Source organism: Nanorana parkeri, unplaced genomic scaffold, assembly GCF_000935625.1.
Source record: "Nanorana parkeri isolate BGI_ZX_2015 unplaced genomic scaffold, ASM93562v1 scaffold1055, whole genome shotgun sequence".
In the NCBI taxonomy this organism is placed as follows: Eukaryota; Metazoa; Chordata; class Amphibia; order Anura; family Dicroglossidae; genus Nanorana; species Nanorana parkeri.
In genome coordinates this window covers 496,347-517,546 of record NW_017307323.1, presented here as the reverse complement: position 1 = coordinate 517,546, position 21,200 = coordinate 496,347, and the positions used below count along the sequence as shown (strand labels likewise).

At 39.4% G+C, this 21,200-nt stretch overlaps 1 protein-coding gene across 1 annotated transcript in view; it reads left to right on the top strand.

Annotated features, from left to right (window-relative positions):
* The window catches only part of GAD2 (glutamate decarboxylase 2), a 66,323-nt gene extending 45,740 nt beyond the window's left edge, over positions 1 to 20,583 (top strand). Inside the window, exons 8-16 of the mRNA XM_018567497.1 lie at positions 959 to 1,038; positions 2,884 to 2,938; positions 4,147 to 4,263; positions 6,209 to 6,273; positions 10,957 to 11,035; positions 13,517 to 13,666; positions 16,226 to 16,333; positions 17,608 to 17,697; positions 20,253 to 20,583. Of these exons, the coding sequence (XP_018422999.1) occupies positions 959 to 1,038; positions 2,884 to 2,938; positions 4,147 to 4,263; positions 6,209 to 6,273; positions 10,957 to 11,035; positions 13,517 to 13,666; positions 16,226 to 16,333; positions 17,608 to 17,697; positions 20,253 to 20,426 (918 nt within the window). The 3' untranslated portion in view covers positions 20,427 to 20,583. The remainder of the gene's footprint in view (positions 1 to 958; positions 1,039 to 2,883; positions 2,939 to 4,146; positions 4,264 to 6,208; positions 6,274 to 10,956; positions 11,036 to 13,516; positions 13,667 to 16,225; positions 16,334 to 17,607; positions 17,698 to 20,252) is intronic.
* The last annotated feature ends 617 nt before the right edge of the window (positions 20,584 to 21,200 follow it).

Below are 21,200 nucleotides of genomic sequence, written 5' to 3'. Positions count from 1 at the left end.
TGCTCCTGTAGTCAAAGTTGCATCTGGAACCACTGGTTTGTAACATACTATGCTACTCTTTAGCAATTGTTACTGTAGATATATCACTGCCTCGTGTAGCATTGTACAACATAAGTCTCACTAGTTCCACATATAAGACACCCACGAATGCTTTGAGGGGCCATGCTTTAAAAGTAACCTGTGCTTTGCCCATGCAAGGCAAAGCAACATGTTCACCTTTTATCCCACCTTCACCTCTACGGCAGCACATACTCAGCTTTCCATCAATCCCCTGCTTCTACAATTGAGGGCAAAAAGAGATGCTCTGTGCGGAGCTATGAGGAGAGGCACCGTTAGATATTGTCTCCAGGAGTATGTGCTCCCAGTACCTTCTTGGATCTCCAAGTCCAGACCATGACCACCACTTTTTTCTGCTCTCGGTTAATTCTTGCCCAAATTTTGGTTACATTACATTTTACCATATTGTACTTGGCATGCTGATAAGTGCAAATTTAAATCCTGGCGACAGCTCTGCAGCCAAAGTGGATAGGCTGACCTTTTAATGTGGTTGCCCATGTCTGGACCCTCTCCAGTTTCCCTATGTTCCTGGTACAGTTAGGTGCCTAAAATGATACCCAAAATTCAGGAATCAGCATGTGGTCTTACAAGTGATTTAGATATTTAATGATAATGTAGAATGAAGAATGTTATACCAACAAATATAAGATCATATAAGTTACTCTCTGCAACAACTTAATGAATATTTTTGTTTTTGTTACTTGTATTTGTTTTTCTTTAAGCTAGACAGGTAAAGTAATTTTTTGCCTTCTTGGAACACGTATATAAATCTTTAAAAGGTTTTAAGAGATAATCACCCCAGTTTGCCTTGAATAAAATTTTGAGGCTGAAGCTATTAAATGCTAAAAAAACAACTATGAAATGTACTGATTTAATTGTAATTCCATATGCTCTATTTCAGAGCCACTTTTCAGTAAAGAAGGGAGCTGCTGCCTTGGGTATTGGCACCGACAGTGTGATCCTTATCAAGTGCGATGAAAGGTACGCAAGAACTTCTAAATGTAATTTAGCATCAAAGATTAGAGCTTGAGTCATTCGCTGATTTAGGTCACAGAAACACGACACACAGAGCAAAATCAGCAGTCACTAAATGTAATCTGTTTGTTCGAGTTTACGGCTATAAAATTGGGTGACCTCAATTCACCTGAAGTTGTCAAGTGCATTGAAACATGTCATTGTGAATGTGACACACAGTTATATAGTCACTGAGACTAAAGAACAATATCAAACCCAGGAAGTTTAGTCCTTCAAAACTCCTCTTTTGTAAGTGAAACACAAAAATGATAGAGAGAAAGAGTGAGAGGGAAAGAGAGAGAGAGAGGGGGGGGAGAGACAGAGAGGGAGAGAGAGAGAAGGAGAGAGAGAGAGAGAGAGAGAGAGGGAGAGAGAGACTGGTGGTATGTATTGAGAATCTGCATAGAGCTTTTGTATTTCTTTATTTAATAAACCAAAGACTAAAAATATTTCCCGGCAAAAGAAGCTCTAATCTTATTTTCCAGGTTGTCCTTACGTGCTTTGCTGAAAAGCGTTTTTTTTGTACAGACCTCAATAGCTTAAGTTGAAACTTACACATACACAATGGTCAGATAAGTGACAATTACCTTCCATGTCTTCTCTGTTTCTATATGGCTGTATTTACTAAAGACAAATAGGCTGTTGAATTTGCAAGGGTATTTGCATTTGCAGGGCAAGTTTTTCCTTAGCTTGGTAAATTAGGTGAAATTTCAGTTTTCAAAAAATACCCAATCATGAGCAAGGGAAAATGTAAAAAAAATAAAGTATTTGTGCTTAAACATGAATGGAGAAGCAGAGCAGAGCCTCACCTCATTCACTAAGCTAAGGGAATCTTCCCTGCAAAGTGCAAATTCCCTTGCATAGTGAGCAGCCTATTTAATCCCAGAGAGTCTGAAAGCAAAGACTTTCCACTTAGCTTTTTTGCCCTCCCTATCATCTTAGTGTAAAAAATACTTACCTTTCGATGCAGAAGCTGCTGCATGCCACCTCAGGTCCCCACAGAACCTTTGCACATGCCCCCCATTGCCCTGTAAGCTGTAATTGATTCTTATCAACCTATAAGTTGATGAGAGATGGGAATCAAATAGAGCCTATGAGGTGCGGGGCACAAATGCACAGTTAAGGAAGGGGTCTCCAGCGCTTACTTTTCTATAAACAAAACCTGAGTGTTGAGATGCCAGGCAGCATGCAGCAGCTTCTGTATCAAAAAGTGAGTATTTTTGACTCCGACATTTTGGAGAGGGCCACCAGAGACGGCAGGTTTAATTTTTTGCTGTGTCCCATTGATGAGATTTTCCTGCTCTTCCTGTCCCAAAGGCACAACAGGAAATAAGGATGAATTTTTCAAAAAGAACTTAGATGTCATTGGAATAGGTGTCTTCTTTGTTAAATGTCCCTTATCCCCGTAGCTGTGATTTTGGATTTCCCATCACTTTCTGTCTGTGTCAAAGGTCACCAGGACAAATAGAGGCTTAAACCCTTTTCTACTCCATCCACATCTAAATAACAAAGTTATATATAGACGCTCACTTTAAGATGTATGTTTATGATTTGTTTTGTTGTCTACATACTTAATTACACTATAATAATCAGAGACTAAAATGGTCATTATGCCCTATACTCTGCTGCCAAGGATTTCATAATATGTTCTTATAAACTTCTAACAACACTTTGAAGTTTTAACCTTCATATTTTCAGCAATGTGATAGAAATTACTTTGAGCCACATTATCCGCTGTTATTATATTCGAATGATTTGGCAGAGGGAGATACACGCATTGGAAAATATTTACTTTTATGCTCATAATTACAGGGGGAAAATGATCCCATCAGATCTTGAAAGGAGAATCATCGAAGCCAAGCAGAAAGTATGGACCATTCATTCTTTATAAACGTTCCACTGCACCATTATTTATAGCAGAATAGGTTGCGGATGTTAAAATCTCTGGCTGTAGAAACATCTGGCGGTGGCTTATATGTGTAGGATAAGTGGTAGAATGCACACATGGCTGACTTTTAATGAATACTATCTCCCTGGTGTGGAAAGGTTACCTCTGTAACCTCCAACCCGTGACTCTCAAGCTAAAGAGTCAGATTACGTCAGAGTAAAGAAAAACTAATAAAAGGGACACTATAAATCTTTTAGGGAAAGCAATTAGTCATCAGCATTACATGTGGTCCCTCTGCAGCTGACCTTTCCCCATTATTGGCTTACAATGCCTTGTTCTGCACCATGTCTCTGTATGGAGGCAGCCATCTTGGTAGAGGCAGGGCTTTTGCTTCCTCTTTTACAAGCCTCAGACAAGAACAGCAGTGAGCAGCAGAGGAGTAGCATCAGCAAATCGCATTCCAAATCTCCCAAAACTAGCAGTCAGAGGTAGTAGTGCCTTAATCTCACATTGTAGATATACACCACCAAGCCTGTAAGCACAGGGGCGCCTAGGCACCCTCTCATACCAGGGAGTGCACTGCTATTTTTTTTTAGGAGGAATATCAGACAAAAGTTATATTTTGTAGGGTACTGCTTAGGCAAATTTAGCATTTCTGGATTTTTCATATAACATAGAATATCTTATTTTTTTAGTTAGGTTCCAATGTAAACTGAGCACAAATGAACCAGCACCACTGGGTTCAAGAAACGGAGGTCAATACATGAACTTAACAAAAACAAATTTGCTACAATATATTGAACAGTAAAAAAAAAGGTCCCCGGCACACTTTCCAGCTAGCCAGCAACAAAAACAAGCTAATCTGTTAGCTACTCCCATTAAAAACAGAGGTTTTATTTACATATATTTGCAAATATACGGGGAAGCCACACTGCCGCATCAAAGCACTTCTAAGTGTGTCCCTAACTCTACACTATATGAATTTCCCAACTATATGCATATATTAAAACACAATTAACAAGAAAAAGTATAATATTAAATACCAAAACACATTTATACAAAATCAGACACGCATGATTCAACAGTACTGTATATTTTATGATTCAACAGTACATCGTTTATATTTTCAATAAATATATTATGTCTGCCATCTTCAAATATTGGTAAATCTTTATTTCCTTTTGCAGGGATTTGTTCCATTTTTTGTCAGTTCTACAGCAGGTACCACTGTTTATGGTGCTTTTGACCCTCTTGTTGCAATCTCTGATGTCTGCAAAAAATACAAGATATGGATGCATGTTGATGTGAGTATTTGCTTGTACACCCATTCTTTGTATAATATGTATTATGAAAAATGATTGTAAATTTCTGTTTTCTCTGGATTATTCTGGGACCATATCACCTACATCTTCTTTCCTATTGGTACTTAGCAGGGGCGTATCTGCCGCGAGGCAAACAAGGCGTTTGCCTGAAGCGGCAGATTCGCTGAGGGTGGCACCGGGCCAATTGCAGAAGGGTTACAGACCTTGATGTGATGCCCTCGTGACGCGGACAGCGGCTTGGGGTGGTGTGCAGACGGCGGGCGGCGGCGTTGTGGCATCATTGGTAAGTATGTAAGCCCCAAGGGTCCGTTAGTCATCGGCAGGTCAGTCCGGGGGGGGCGGATGCTGTCCACGAATCGGCGGGTCAGTCCCGGGTGGACATATACTTACCTATAGCCCCAATCCAGCAATCTTACCATTGACATGGACCCAGCTGTCTCTTCTTCATTCTGTTCATGTACACTGCAGCCTGTTCTTTCCTATGGGAAAGTTGTACTCTAAGTGACTGCTGGAGGCTGCAATGAGTTCTGCTACCCATTGAAATCAATAGGGCCAAGGCATGTATGTGATGTGCAGGATGTATAGGAGCCAGCTGGGTCCATGTTCGTGGTATGAACACTGGATTGGGGCTTAGAGTGTAAGAAATGAAAACGTTCCCTAACTCTCAACACCCTCCCCACTCCCGCATCCCAGAAAAAAAGAAGAGATTCTCGTTTGTGACTGTGGTCAGAAATAGCTGTTGTGAGCATTATGATGCTACAAAGCCACCAGGGCTATGTAGTGAAGTTTTCAAGTGCTAAGCATCCTACATTCTGCCAAACTATGTCTCCTTTCTGTTAAGCCCCATACTTTCCACAAAACTCTGTGCCCTTTCTGCTAATCCCCATACCTTCCACTAAACTCTATCCCCTCTCTGCTAATCCCCATACCTTCCACTAAACTCTATCCCCTTTCTGCTAACCCAACTGCCTTCCACTGAACTCTGTCCCCTTTCTGCTAAGCCCTATACCGTCAGCCAAACTCTGTCCCATTTCTGCTAATCCCCATACCTTCCACTAAACTCTATCCCCTTTCTGCTAACCCCCATACCTTCCACTGAACTCTGTCACCTTTTTGCTAAGTTCCATACTTTCCACCAAAAGCTGTCCCCTTTTTGTTAAGCCCCATACCTTCCACCAAACTCTGTCTCTTTTCTGATGGAACATCCCTCCATTTTGTCTGTTAGGCCCTGCCACCTTGCTTTGTGTTCAAACACATTACACATTGGAAAGGCTATGAACTGTTCTTTCCCACACTGGAAGGGACATGTGTCGGCAGTGCTGTGGAGGTTACTATACAACCACCCTCCCTCACTGTGGATTGTCTACCAAACAGAAGATACCAATGAGAGAGAGAGAGGGGTTGTACACAGGTAGTATATGTTTGTTAAAGGCAACTTTCACCAACATATTTATATGGTGGTTATGACCCCCACCTGCCTATCTAATAATTTTTTGTGGAGCATACTCTACCTCGAAGTTTAGGTTCACTATTTTAATATGATTATTATTATTATTATTATTATTATGATTCACAATTTATATAGCACTAACAGTTTGATCGGTGCCTAACAAGATAAATGGAGAAAGTACAGTTACACTACAGGAGCTTTGGCAGAGAGAGAGTTTACAATCTACGTTTCACTTTAAGATGATATGCAGATATTTTAAGTATAGTTACACAAGTTTGTAAAACCATCCAACAGCCAACCAAGCGCACAATGGCATTGATGAAGAACTGTAGAATGTTTCCTATAATAAACTAATAGAAGTGTTTTAGAAAGGACCAACACTTAGGGCTTGTATTCGTCTGGCGGCAGGTACAAGATATGAAGCTTTCATATTAAGGGCTTATATTACCTTTGAAGTGTTGTTTTCCCCTCTTGCAGGCTGCATGGGGTGGAGGACTGCTAATGTCAAGAAAACACAGATGGAAGTTGAACGGTGCTGACAGGTAAGAGCCATTTGTGTGTTCGTGTCAGGCACATTTTCATACTTTAAGTGACCGCAGCAACAAATATGCAGGCTGGGAGAGAAAGTACTGTCTTATTTCCTTCGGCAACTTCCAGATCATTCACATCACTGGGTGAAAGAAGCAGCGCTGTGACATTTCCCCTGGCCACCACGCACCGTCTTCATGATCTCTCTCCCTCCTTGCACTAGTATAAGCAGAAATAAATATGTGAAGAAGTTCAGCCTGCAATAACAAAAAGTTATGCTAAACACTGATTGCACCGAAAGTCATCCCTGGTGAATTTAAAGTGACACTAAACTCAGGAGTGAAATCTTAAAAAAGCATTCAAGTACCTCAACTATTAACAAAAATGTATCTTATTTGTGTATCACTCGGCTGTAGATCCTCAAATGATCTCTGAAGTTCACTCCCATGATGGACTACGATCTCAATACAAATTAGTAGACTAAAAGTGAGATTTTTAAGATTTAACTCCTGACTTTAGTGTCACTTTAACTAATTCTTTTAGGCCGACGGGCGTAAAGCATGCTGGAAGTAAATAAGTTAGTAGTTTAAGGAATGCCAGTGCACAAGCAAATTAGTTCACCTAACAGAGAGCACAGCATACATCCACCTGGGTTCATGCCAACAGGTTTGCTGATCAATAACAATGTTATTCACTGAGGCTAGATTCACATTTGGGCGATCCGTGGCCACGCAGCAATCGTGCACAAAACCAGGTAGATTGCCTGGCGGTCACGCAGTCGCCCACCACAGCCGATCACGCTGGCAGTGCTATTATTTTCAAATTGCTCCCCATTCACGCCAACGCGATTCCACCAATGCAATTGAACAAGATTGCGGATAAAAAAGCTGTGTGTCGCAAATAATGGTACCTTTTTTCAGTGATTGCCGCACAGATGTAACCCCATTGAAATCAATAAGGCCTCGCTGCAACTGCTGTGTGCACTAGCACATGATCGTGCACTCAGATATGAACATAGCCTATAGGGTGTATTAATAATAATAAAAACCAAAAGTGTGTTAGAATTTTTCCTAAAATTACATTAAAGTTACATTAACAGGGTTATTCACAAATGGGTGAAGAGTTTGGAGAAGTCAGGAGAAGTGAACAATCTTGGACAACATTGCTGATTTGGACAAATTCTCCAATTCAGCTCACTTTTCCAGTGCAGCTATATTGTCCTAGATTGTTCACTTCTCTGGCCTTCTCCAAACTCGTCCCCCTTCTGTGAATAACCCTGATAGTAATTGTATAGGTTAGTTGTTTAGACTTTCACAAAGGAGTCTTTAGTAGTACATTGAACTACCACCGTGAATAAAGATTAAATATTTTCCTGAAAAACATTTTCAGTGCAGTATAGACAGTATTGAATCCTTTCTATCTGCTGCATTATTCCAGGCTGTGATGTACATCGAAGACCCAAATTATACATCATTGTTGTTAATATGACCCAATTGGTGATGGTAATTGCTCTACCACCCAGGGATTAAAGCTTTAGAAGTACGGCGATGATCTCTGACATACATCAGCACTGAAATAGAAGATTTAGCAGACTGAGCCAAGATTCCTAACTGTGTCAAATCCGAATGACACTTCCTTTTCTTATTGTAAAGAAGCTTTCCCCTGCTACATAGTATGATGGCTTTGAGCATCACATATGGTATAGCTTCACTGGTATATTTGTGTTGAAAATGGACATAATTTCAGGGTATTATTCTCCCTAATTACGACAGTTACACAGAAAATAAAGCACGCTTTGGCCGGGTGTTGGCTTCTCAGAAAAGTGTGCAGCTAAATAATTGCAGCGCTACAGCTCAAATGGAGCAGAGAGAACAAAGGATGCTGCACCGAGGGAGGGGTTAGGGTTCAGGAGAAAATTATGCTTGTATTAACCACTTCATGACTGTCCACAGTAGCAGCCAATCACGTTTAAACTTTTATTGTCCTGCAGTCATTTTGCAGTGAAGGTTTATTATGAAATAATACAGGACAGTTTTTATGTAAAACATGCCGAATAATTAAAACGAATGAGATAGTCACAAGTAGTGTTGCCTACTCATTTTAACCAGCAGTAATGAAAAACATTTACTATGGGGGTTACTGATATTTATACAGCAAGTTTGTTTATTAGTCACGCCCCTGTTATCTGAATTATGAATTCTACAACCCTAGGCTAAAGCAGAGGACACATTTTTAAAGTGACATTAACTCAGGAATTACACCATAAAATTGCATTTGTTGCAAAGTGTAGTTTATTTGTGTATCACTTGGCTGTAGATCCTCAAATCCTCTCAGAATTGGTGCTGACACTGTCCTTCCTTCTGGAGGGTGGCTACCTTTGTTCCCCATGGTCCCTGTGTGTGTTGTAAAGTAGCCACCGCTCCAAGCTCACTCCTGTGATGGACTACAATCTCAATACAAATTAGTAAACTAAACATGAGATTGTAGTCCATCACGTGAGCGAGCTTGGAGCTGTGACTACTTTACAACACACACAGGGTGTAACGATGGAGCGTTCCACCATGGAGCGCAGCCGCGAGGCTGAAGTGAATACGCCGATGCGTTCCAGTGTGGAACGCATCGGCTCCCATGATGTCGGTAGCTCCTCCCACACACATTCCCCATAAAAGGCCGGAAGGGATCTCAGTATGGCGTTCCACTATTGCATGTGAACACCAGCTGACAGCCGGATCCCTGTTACTGGACCATTGGACCCTGTGGGAGAGAGGATCCCTCATCTATGAAGGACAACTAACAGCAAGTATCCATTTGTGTGTGACAGTCTGACTAAGCTGAAGCTGACTAAGTATTGGGACTCTCTGTATCTTACCAATGCTGTATGGACTTCCTCATTGGAACCTTAACTACACCATTTTAAAGGGAAGTGCTGTTATTACATCTCTTGCTTGTTATTTTCTTGCTTGACGTTACTTTATTGCATGAACTTGCCTAACATACATAGCAGTCGCAACCAACGTCATGGGGGCCGATGCGTTCCACTCTGGAACGCATCGGCGACTTCACTTGCGCCTTGCGGCTGCGCTCCACCGTGGAGCGCAAGCCGCGATCGTTACACAGGGACCATGGTGAACACAAGTAGCCACCCTCCAGAAGGAAGGACAGTGTCAGTACCAGTTCAGAGATGATTTGAGGATCTACGGCCGAGTGATACACAAATAAGATACATTTTTGTTAATAGTTAAGGTACCTGAATGCATTTTTAAGATTTAACTCCTGAGTTTAGCGTCATTTTAAATTATAGTCCGTCTAAAGCTGAAAACTGTCACAATAGCCTACAGTGCTCAACAATGACAAAGCACATCATACTTAGCCAAAGTGGGACACAATTACCAGATCTCTCTTTGCCTTGTTTCAGTTATGATCCACTGGACACTTCCCATGCGTCCTGCGGCCTTGCTTTGACAAGGCCAATCAAACTGTAATGTATACTGTATAAAGGCAATAAAAAGTGCGCCGTCTCATCAAGAACATTAATTATCATTTAATAGCTAAATTTAAAACATGCTTACAAACTAATTCCACAGAGGACTTATTATGACATTCCCTGTGTATCTAATTAGACTTTCTTTAGTGCTACAAGATGGTAGCACCACTGATATGGCTGTGTGCTTTCAGGCTGATATGTTTCAGAGTATACTTTCCTTACTCAGAAGCCTCCAGTGTATTCTCCTAAAGCTATGTGTAGGTAATGTGCACTGTCTGTTGGGTGATGGATGGAGGGAAGTTGCATCTGCCCTTGGCCATATTTTGGTGCAGCCTTCCCTCAGCCTGAAGCTGTGGTGTAACCTTCTTATGGAGCTATTACGGGTCAAATAGGAGGCTTTGGGAATGGACTAATAAGAGCCTGTGGGAATGGTGTGATAAACCCTTTGCTGAATCTGTTTATGAGTGTTTAAAATTTTGATTAAACCACCTAGCCTGAACCTGAGCTCCTCCAAACTGAAAGATATCTCTGAAGAGATGTTCGGCCACCTGCCCACTCAGCTGCGGGCCAGGGCATTCCCCATCCCGCAGCTGCACATAAACAAAGGGGCATGAGGCTTGTGCTAAAATCATTGAACTTATATGGCCACATGGCCATATTAGGTCAATGTAATTGACCAAATATAGCCAAATGGCCATATAAGGTCAATAAAGTTACTGCATCCCTTTGCTTATGTGCAGCTGCGGGCAGTGAAATTCATGGCCACTAAGGATTGGGTGGCAGGGGAAAGAGCTTCTCTTGCGTTTGGAGGATCTCAGGTTTAAACCAGAGCTTACCCCAGACCAAATAGAAGTGTGCTTTTTTCTGTCTTTTATGTATCTAAAGCCAAAACCTTTCTTTTTAAAGTTCTGGGTAGAGTAGGGAGGGGTTAAAGTGGACCCTTCACTCAAAATTTGACAAATTTTCCTTGTCATCCTAAATCTCCCTTCTGAAAAGCTATGTAAATGTAATACAAACTACATCATTTATTTTAAAACAGCAACAACTTTAATCAGCACCTTGCTTACCAGGCTTTAGTTTAGGCACTGGTGACACAGGCAATGCTTTTCCACATTCTTTTAGGAAGCCTATGTCACTAAAGGCTGCAAGTGGATCTCAGAAAAGCCAGCATACATGGCTGATAAGTAACATCTTCGCTTTCGTTCATTTACAGAGCTAATTCTGTGACATGGAACCCACACAAAATGATGGGCGTTCCTCTTCAGTGTTCTGCTCTTTTGGTTCGAGAAGAGGTAAGTGTCCTTAAAGCGTATCTAAATCAGTTTACCAATCATTAAATGTGATGGCGTCATTAGTTTTCTTTTTTTAGGCTTTTTTTCATTTATTTTTACCTGATTAGGGGGGCTTCAAATTTATTGCTGCAGTCTCTTCTCAGGAGGGAAAAGTGTTGGAGGCTAGATAGAAGATCAGGGAGACTTTAAAAGTAACTGGCATGAGGAGAGTAAAGATTATAGCAGTAGGTAACTAATTAATGTGAACTGTTATTTGGGGAGGTGTCTTTCTCACCTAGAGCTTTCTAGGCATGGATTGGTTATGTCTTATGACAAGAGAAGTGAGGTCTCTTGTCGTGTGGGCCAGTCATGTGCCCTAATTTTGTCATCATACTTAAAAAAAGTTGTATTTCTAGAAAAGTGTTTATTACACTTTATAGGTGTGTAAAAGAGGGCACATAAATGTTATTTCTTCACAAACAAGTATTTTCCAGTGTGATCTTATAGACTTTGAAAGAATTCTTATTGGCAACAATATGACAGAAAACATCTTAAGAAATTTCCTATAACATCCCAAACTCTGCTTTAACAGGTGATACCTAGGTGATTAGTAGAGAATTCTTAAAGATGATTAGACTAAATGGTTATTGGCTTTCCAACAGCCTCAGCATTAAAGCACACTAGTTTGAACCTTAACAAAGGGTGCCTTTGGGATCTCAAAACTTTGGAGGTATTTTGACTTTTCACACATTTTGTTTGATGAGATTGCAATTACAGTAATTTCATAATCCAAAAGTCCCATGGCACTCCTGACCGGAAAAGAGTTCCCCACACACAGGGCGGGTGCGGCAGCGACAGTGGACGCCTCCGCATATAACAATGAACCAAAAAAGTCACTCGCACTCCAATGTAGCGTCCAGTCAATCTAGTTATTGGCTAAATGGTGCAGCATTTCCATGCATGGAAAAAGTCACTCACACTCCAATGTAGCGTCCAGTCAATCTATTTATTGACTAAATGGTGCAGCATTTCCATGCATGGAAATGCTGCACCATTTAGTCAATAAATAGATTGACTGGACGCTACATTGGAGTGCGAGTGACTTTTTTGGTTCATTGCATTTACAGTATATCCCTAAAATTGTATGTAATCCTGACATGGGTTGTACTTTCCAACCTGCAGTTTCTTATCCCCGGTGTGGATATCATTAGTTTTACACATGGTCTGCAGTTTAGGATTTCCTTTTGTGTTAGGGATCTAGGCATGCTGTTCCTGGTTGGGGTGTGGAGAGAATTGTTTTATGTCCTTTGGGAGTACCCAGTGTATAGCCAACTTAAGAATCTGTAAAGGCAAATACACTGCATTTCAAACAGTAAAAAATAAGAAGTTACTAACCTGTAGCTGGAAGCTTTACTAATATGTGTCCATTTGCATTCAGATTTGGCACCACCCCCGAAGATTGTGATTGGCAATTATGAACTGGTGCTGGTGCATTTCATTAGGCCTAAATGTGTTTTGCTGCCAGTAGATTTACTTAATAAATAAGGGCTACAAGATTTATGGTGCTTTCCGTGTAGAAATAGTTGACTGTGTATTGACATTGACATGCAGGGATTTGTACTTGCATGGCAGCAGAGGTGCTTTGGGTATCCCATGCCTTGCATGACACATGAGTAGAATATAGATTTTGTACTTCTGTGATTTAAGCAAAATAAAAGACAGTATAAAACAGTAATTTTTCATAATAGCTTGTCCAGACTTGTGGTGATGAAGAGAGGAGCCTTCAACTGTTCCTGCGAAAGAGCTGCAATTATGCTATGGTTTAGGGGATTTTTCAGAATTTACTTTGCACTTTAAGTTGTTATCTTCCACCTTTAGAATGTCTAATGTACTGAGCATGTTTCCTTACTACAATTTTTCCCTACAGTGCCCATTATGTAATATTGAATTACCATAATGTCATCTGTCTATATGGGATTTGACCCTCCTTACAAAAATTATGTTTTTCATATTCTTATGTAAGGTCAAAATTGCTGCCTCTTTAAATATCAAATATAAAAGCTGGTTGAAATGTGCTTTTTTAATGTATGTACTATTTAATCATTATCATGAAGGATATTTTAAAAAAAGTAATTTTTTTATTGCAGCACATGAAAATGTACTTGATATAAGTGCATTGCCTTGTATGGCCACTGATTTAAAATGGCATTACAATGTATATACACAGTAGATGATAATGCACAAATGTTACAGTGCACCACCACTAACATGCCGTTACCAAAAACATAGCTGGTGTGATTTTTATTTAATGACTTGAGGTGTGCCGCTAGTCTATGCAAAATTAATAGGTTGCCTTCATGAAGTGTTCCTTAAGGAAGTGTGCGTCAGCGTCAACACACTATTATACACATAAATTAACACAAGTATAAATATGCCCTAAACGTATATGGCTGAACAAATAAGCCTGTTATCTTTCTTTCTTTCCACTTTCTTATTGGGCAGGGATTGATGCAGAGCTGCAATCAGATGCATGCATCGTACCTCTTCCAGCAGGATAAGCACTATGACCTCTCTTATGACACCGGAGACAAGGCCTTGCAATGTGGACGTCATGTGGATATTTTCAAGTTATGGCTTATGTGGAGAGCAAAGGTAAGACAAAGTCATATACTGTACATCATTGCAATGCATTGCTTTTAGTGGGAGATATTGGCAATTTAGGAACTGAAAGATGAGAGTTCAGAATGGATAGGTATATTGTGACTTAAATTTGAGCATAAGTGTGACTGCAGTTCATGAGAATCAAATTTGAACTGTAACCATAGTATAATTAAGGCTGTGCAATATGCATGGATATATATACCATCTATTTCCATTTGGGAAATGCTAGAGTTACCACAAAACTCTCTCAGGCTGTCACTGCTTCAACTAACACTACTGCATAATGTTAAAACAGTCCTGTCATTAAAATTGCCAGTTCGCCTGAATCATTAGAGCACTCGTCAGCATTACTGAACCACATTGTTATTTTGATTAAAAAAAGTACCTCTTTCTTGCCTTAAATAAAAACTGCTGTTTCCCAGCCTTGGCAACCTAGACCATAAGACCTCTGGCTACAAGCCATTACTGAAGAAAGTCTATTCAAAAGAAGATCAAATAAGCTGTGTCCACTGTAGATTATTATAAACTACAAAAAGAATTAAGTTTTTAATATATTAAAATGGACCTGAGCTCAAAAAGTGAAGATTAGCCAAGTTATTGGGAACATCTACAAAGATTATACCTATGCAGTGTGCTGAAAACCCTACTTTTTGTTTAGAAATCCTCCTGAAACACAGCAGTGCATGTCCCAATGTTAATGATGCATGAATTTGTCTGGGTTTGGTTCTCAAACAGTTTCATTGGGATTCAAATTCTGATTTAACTCTGGCCATTTATAGGGTCTACTAAGCAAGCTATTGTTAAACAAAGGGCTCGAGAAGCCAAACACAACAGGGGGCCATCAATTCCAAAATTTTAAAAATTTAAAAGTATCTCTTCCTACACAGAATTGCCAGCTCTTCTTAATATTCACAGAACCCACAATATGGCTAGCACCCTTTTTATGAATGATGGAATAGAAAGCCTAGCCCAACAGGGCTAGGTTTTCTATTCCATCATTTCTCAACCTTTTTTTTTTCAGTTAGGGCACCCTATAAAGGAAGGAAAATTTATGGAGGCACCTCACCTGTAAATGTAAAATGTAAAAAATGTGTGGCACCTCCAAAATCCATACCCTTCTCTAAGATAGGTGTCTGGTATGGATTTGAAGGGTGGAACCCCCACTCAAAAGCACAAACAAAATTCTTCACATCATAATCCACCCTTTCACATCAGGATCCCCCTTTAAATCAAGAGCCATCTTCACATCAGGCATGACGCTGTGCGAGATTTTGAGGCATTCCTGAGGAAACCTGAAGGCACCCCAAGGGCCACATCACCCTGGTGGAGAAAGGCTATTAATTAAAATTCTTTCAAATTATTGGATCCTGTGACTCTACTGACCATGGGCAAAGGCTCCGCTCTGCATTCTAGGTTTTCCTAATTTCAGGTGGTAAACCTACAATTTTTTTAGCCAAAAGTTTGCGAATGCCGCAAACCCCAGGAATTCATCATGAACCCATCATAGCAGCAAACCCAAACTACATGCCTACCTTGCATGTGAGTGTTCCTGTATATCTCCTGTGAAAAAGACACTGCTCCCTTTGATTGCTAGCCTCATGAGATTTGGAGTGACATATGGTGATGTCACTACTTTACTTCTTCCTGGAGAGAAAGTTGTTTGTCAGGACCGAAGGGAGACCACAGGCAATATTTGATGAGTAGTCCTTTGTTTTCTGCTTGCCTTTTTGATGCAAAGCTTCTGCAGTTCAGGTCCTCTTTAACATTTAGGTTAATGTTATATTAAAGTCAAAAGGTTTATAAGCTATTTCAAATTCTGATGAAATCACTTACAATGAATGCTGATCCTTGATGTGTAAACGTTTTAGTTTCCTGCTGAATCAGCTGGTTCTTGTCCTGATATCTGGAGCACTGGTCCTGATATCCTGTTTTTAGGGTGGCTCCTTCCCCTTGCAGGGCCCTGTGAAGCCACCTATGTGTGTGCTACTAAGCTGTGTGTGTCTCCACAAACCCACAGGCACAGCAAGGCAAGACACTCCCTGCTCCCCTCTCATCTTTCCTCCCTCCTCCTTTCTTCCTCATTACTTCTCCCTTCTTCAAGCTAGTAGATGGACAACTGCTGCAGACTCCTCTGTCCCTTGTAATCTTGTACTGGACATGAAGTTCAGGGAAACCGAGCTGAGAGAGTTGGAGCTGTTCAGAAACATGATGACTTACAGTGTTTGGGCAAACATGTAAATAAATATATATTTTTATATATATCCTTTTATCTGGATTTATTATTGAAAAAAGTTTGAGAGTTTAATACTACTTTAATATCATACATTTTGGTTAAAAAAAATGTAATTCCTGCTTAAGATCACTTCAATATTTTTTAACTACGTTAAAAGTGTAATTTTGTGTGCAATCAATGATGGGTGTTATCATTATACATAAGCTTTGACAGGTATCAGACTTTAAATTCATTCAATTTTTACATATTTGTTTACTTTACAAATGTATGTGGTTTTTTTAGGTTGATTATGAATTACTTTTCTATTTTCTCTATAGGGGACAACAGGATTTGAAGCTCAGATCGATAAATGCTTAGATCTTGCAGAATACCTGTATAATAAAATAAAGAATCGAGAAGGATATGAAATGGTCATTGATGGAAAGGTGTGTACTTTAACTGTTTAGTATGATTGACATTTGTGTTTGTCATATGTGTGTTTTGCAAGAATTAATTCAGTTACCCCCCTTAGTTGCACCTTTATCTTGGTTTCAGGCAGATTCTGTCTTGTCACAACTTTGTAACACGTCACCCCTTTGTAACATGTCACCTCTTTGTAACACGTCACCCCTTTTGTAACACGTCACCCCTTTGTAAATTGTGCAAATGTTCTCCTTCTGGTTTTGTGTTTGGCTGTCTTTTTTACTGCCGGTTAAATTGGCCAATAAATAAAACTGTAAAAAAAAAGAACAATAAGAGCAAGGAACCGGGTATTAGTAGAGGGATTGCATCTTATTTAAGTGGCATCTTTTTGTACAATAAGTTAGAAGATTGCTTGGAAATGGTATTGCTCACCTGTCATTTAGTAGCTAACCTTTGCCCGAAGGAGTAAACCCTGTCTTTGTTTTTTCCAGTGATGAAGATCATATTGTGGTGAATGCAAAACCTGTCACAAAGGTGCTACATTCCCACAATATAGACATATTTTTACAAAGTTTTGGGGACTTTTAAGGCACACACAAATTGTCAACATTATACAAAATATTTATGTTATTTCAGATATTAAAATTACATAAAGTAAAGATGTATAACTAGCTCCTTATTCCAACCTAGCCTCCCCTACTTACACGGAGATATTTGAAATGTGAAAAAATGATTATATTCATTAAATGATTGCGGTGGAATAAGGAACTCTATATACAATTTTATTGATATTTTAAGGTCTGTAGTAAAATGTTTACAATGTGTGTGTGCCTTAAAAGTCCCCAAAACATTGTGAAAGGTTGTCTTAATATATTTATGTAAACCCAAATTGTATTTTTCATTATGTTTGGCATGATATCTCATTGTGAAACAGTAATCTTAACAAATATCTTCTTCAGCAAGCCCCTTTTTTTGTGAATCTATTGCAAAGTTTCTTACCTTTAGATATATTCCTGTTGCGGGCTAACAACAGTACGCCAGTGCCTCGCAGTTAGCAGCAGTGTTATTAGCCTGCATTGGAAGCTTTTTCAGTTAGCCATTGGACTGCCTACAAGATCTGCTGGAGGCATGTGCAGATGTCATCCCATGGCCAACAGAAGGAATCGTTATGGCAAGCTGTAGAACATTCAGTGGAAGCAGTTTCACTATATAAGTGTTCTTGATGATGCGTGGTGTATATATAGTTGCTCTTTGAATATCTACATGCATCTAATATGTTGATTTTACTCTTTATTAGCCTCAACATACAAATGTTTGCTTCTGGTATATACCACCCAGCCTGAGACACATGGAGGACAACGAGGAAAGAATGGAAAGACTTATAAAGGTTACTAATTATCATCCTTAAAATCTTAAATATGAATATCCTGTGGAAATTCGCAATGGACTTTCTTTATTACCTGTCTAAGGGAAGAGCTTTCAGCAACTCAAAGCAATCTTTTATATTTAATCCTAATTCTTCAACATACATTTTCAGATACATGTTTTTTTAATCTGCAACTGCTGTAAGTTGACTAGCTGGCCATAGTACATATATGATTTTCAGATTGGCTGGTTTAAGCATGCATAATCTGGTGAACTCGCAGGGGTTTGCCCAAAACTGCCTAAAAAGACCACTATCTTCAGACTGCATTATAAAAATGTTTTTCTATAGGTAACTGAACTTTAACTATACAAGGGCCAGTCCATCCAAAACAAATATTTTGGAGTTTGGTAGCATCACACCATCTAATGGTTTCACCAATCTATAGTGCAGGGGAGGTGAGATCTTTGCATTGAGTTCCCTATGATTGGTTGAAACACACAAAACTCCAATGTGGGCCAGTCCACCTGACTCTCTCCATAACTGAAATATTTTTAAATGGACTGAGCCTTTGACCCCACCATTTACATTACTTTACTAAATCAGGCAACTAACATACACCTAAGATAAACATGTCATTTCCTGCAGATTGTGTCACTAGTCTATCTGAGAATCATACTGCCCGTATGTCTAATTCATTATGTGATGTTTTAATGTGTAAATCAAACCAAAAACCTTTCTTCTAGTTTTGGATGGAGTGTGGAAGGATTAAACCCCCTATAAGGTATATCTGCTATCTGGGGCTCCACTAGGGAGATTTCCTTTCATTTCTAGTCCTGATAACCCGGTATAATTAGCAGGAAGTAAGGGAAAATCTGCAACAGGGACACAGACGGAAATAACAAGCTGACAGGGGTTGTAGCCTCTCCCTAATCTACTAAATAAAATAAATTGTATTTTTGTCTGTGTCCCTGCTGCAGATTTTTCCTTACTTCCTGTCTGGTAAAATATTGTCAGCAAAACAGGAAGTGAGTGGACACCTCTCTAAAGGAGCCTCCGATAGCAGTTAGAACTTAGCAAGGGTTTTAACTTCCTCACTCTATCTAATACCAAGAAAAACAAAAGGCTATACATATACATTTAATTCAATTGTTTGAACAAAAATTTCATTGCTGCCTGTAGCAATGAAATCAATTATTTTTCCCAGACCATAGAAAGAAGGGTGGAATATGACCGGCAACTGTGAGTAGCTAGAACATTTAATCCTAAAAAGACTTTAATAAATGACCTATTACCTTCCCCAAGTGTCAAATGCACAAGATAGTCAGTGTTGTAGTATATGATCCCAGCAGGAGATGTTCTGAGACTTGGGAAGAGACTCACATTAGCTCACTACCTTTTCTTTTACTTCAGCTGCCAGAGCACAACTTCTGATGTTGATGTGACTTAAAATTCTAGATGGTATGCAGGTGATCTTTAGAGATCAATACAATAAGAGGTCATTAAACACAAATAATAGCAAGCGGAGTTCTTTAAAGGGTCAGCCCACCAATGGGCGCCTTACATCTAATGGAAATGTATGGTATTAATGCAAAACTGCTATGACATGCATGCATCCTACCTCTACCAGTAAAATTAATGCTATAACCACTCTTATGACCCCAAAGATAGGTCTTTGCAACATGGACATCGTGTAGACATTTTTTACATGTAATCATACACAAAATGGTTATATTGATCTTGGTGCGAGATCAATATATAGCAAGTGCAAAGAGTATACTGCAAACCATACATCTGTTAAGCTGAAAGCTCATAAATGCAGACATGGAGAATTGTGGCCACATCTATGGTGTGCCATGGACAACACTATGAACCAACAACACTCTTACAGAGTTTCATGCTTCAAAATAAATAAATAGATAACTAATGTACAAGAGAAGGTACATGAAAAAGCTAAGAAAATTAATGTAAACAGAGAAGATTCAAGATTCAAGTACAGGTAGATCCTATATTGGGTTTTGTTGCTGTCCACATCTCTTTTAGGGATGTTTTTCTTTACCATTATGTTCCCACAAGGTCATTGCTGTGTGCAGAACTTCATGATTCAGCTCTCTAGAACACGAGTGTAACATTTATGGGGATCTCACTCTGGAGAATTCATGAAGAAGCCAATGACACTGTTAATAGCATCCTCTAAAGGAGTCTCCAAAGGAAGATACAGTATGAAGAATGCACTCCAAAGAAGAGAAACTAGATTTTCACCTTTAAATCCATGCCTTGGTAATCACTGAGGCATGAAAATTTGAAAATCACTTCATCAGGGACACAGAATCAGTAAAACCCAATATGCCTAAGAGGAGGGGAATGCCCCATACTTTGGAATGAAGGCGGCTCTCCCTAATGGGACAGAGACAGCAAGAAATTAATTAACAGGGGTTTTAACTCTTCCCTACTTTATCCAAAACAAAACAGATATACGCACACTTTATTAAGTGTACGCATTTTATGGTAACTGTATGTTTGCCTAATTATTGACCACTATTTCATTTCTACTACTACGCTTGCTTTCACATATTTAGGTTGCCCCTGTGATCAAAGCCAGAATGATGGAATATGGAACAACCATGGTCAGTTACCAGCCCCACGGAGACAAAGTCAACTTCTTCCGTATGGTCATCTCCAATCCAGCAGCCAGTCATCAAGATATCGATTTCCTCATCGAAGAAATTGAGCGCCTCGGACAGGATTTATAGGGAGATCCTTAGGGTTGTCGGAGGTTTTAGGTACACCATAGAATTGTCAGAGCTGTGTGAATGTATTCGTATTGCGTTACAAAGTAATTATATATTGTGCTGTAAAAACTTGAGTATACAGTAGTCGTATTTGAAGAACAGTTACTCCATAGTTTTGCTTTTTCCTATGGTCACTTGACTGGTTAAATCATTGCACCCCTGCATTCAGAGCACTAGGGAAGATTATACAGCGTTTACTTTAGTCTGTGTGCTTAGTTTAACGATTGCTACGTTATGTGAACGTGCCAAATGTACCAAAAAAAGATTTAGTCCATTTTAAAGTACTCTTCCTAGGGCATTTACACATTATGGATTAGATGTCACCATATCCATTGGTGATATGGTGAGTTAGAATGAGATTTCTAATTTACATTTGATATATTTAAAGGCCTATAATTTTCCAAGAGTATATAAATATATATATATACTACAGATATCCTATTTTATTTTTGTATGGGTAATTAAAAGAGACAAGTCTATAAAGAACATAGGTGTTACATTTATGGATTAGTTTCAGTATGGAGGATGCACAAAATAAGTGTTTGAGGTTTCAATACATTATTAGATATTAAATATAAGATATTAATTAGAAATGCATACCGTATATACTCGAGTATAAGCCGTCCCGAATATAAGCCGAGGTACCTAATTTTAGCCAAAAAAACTGGGAAAAAGTATTGACCCGAATATAAGCCGAGGGTGGGAAATGAGGCAGCTACTGGTAGATAGATACCA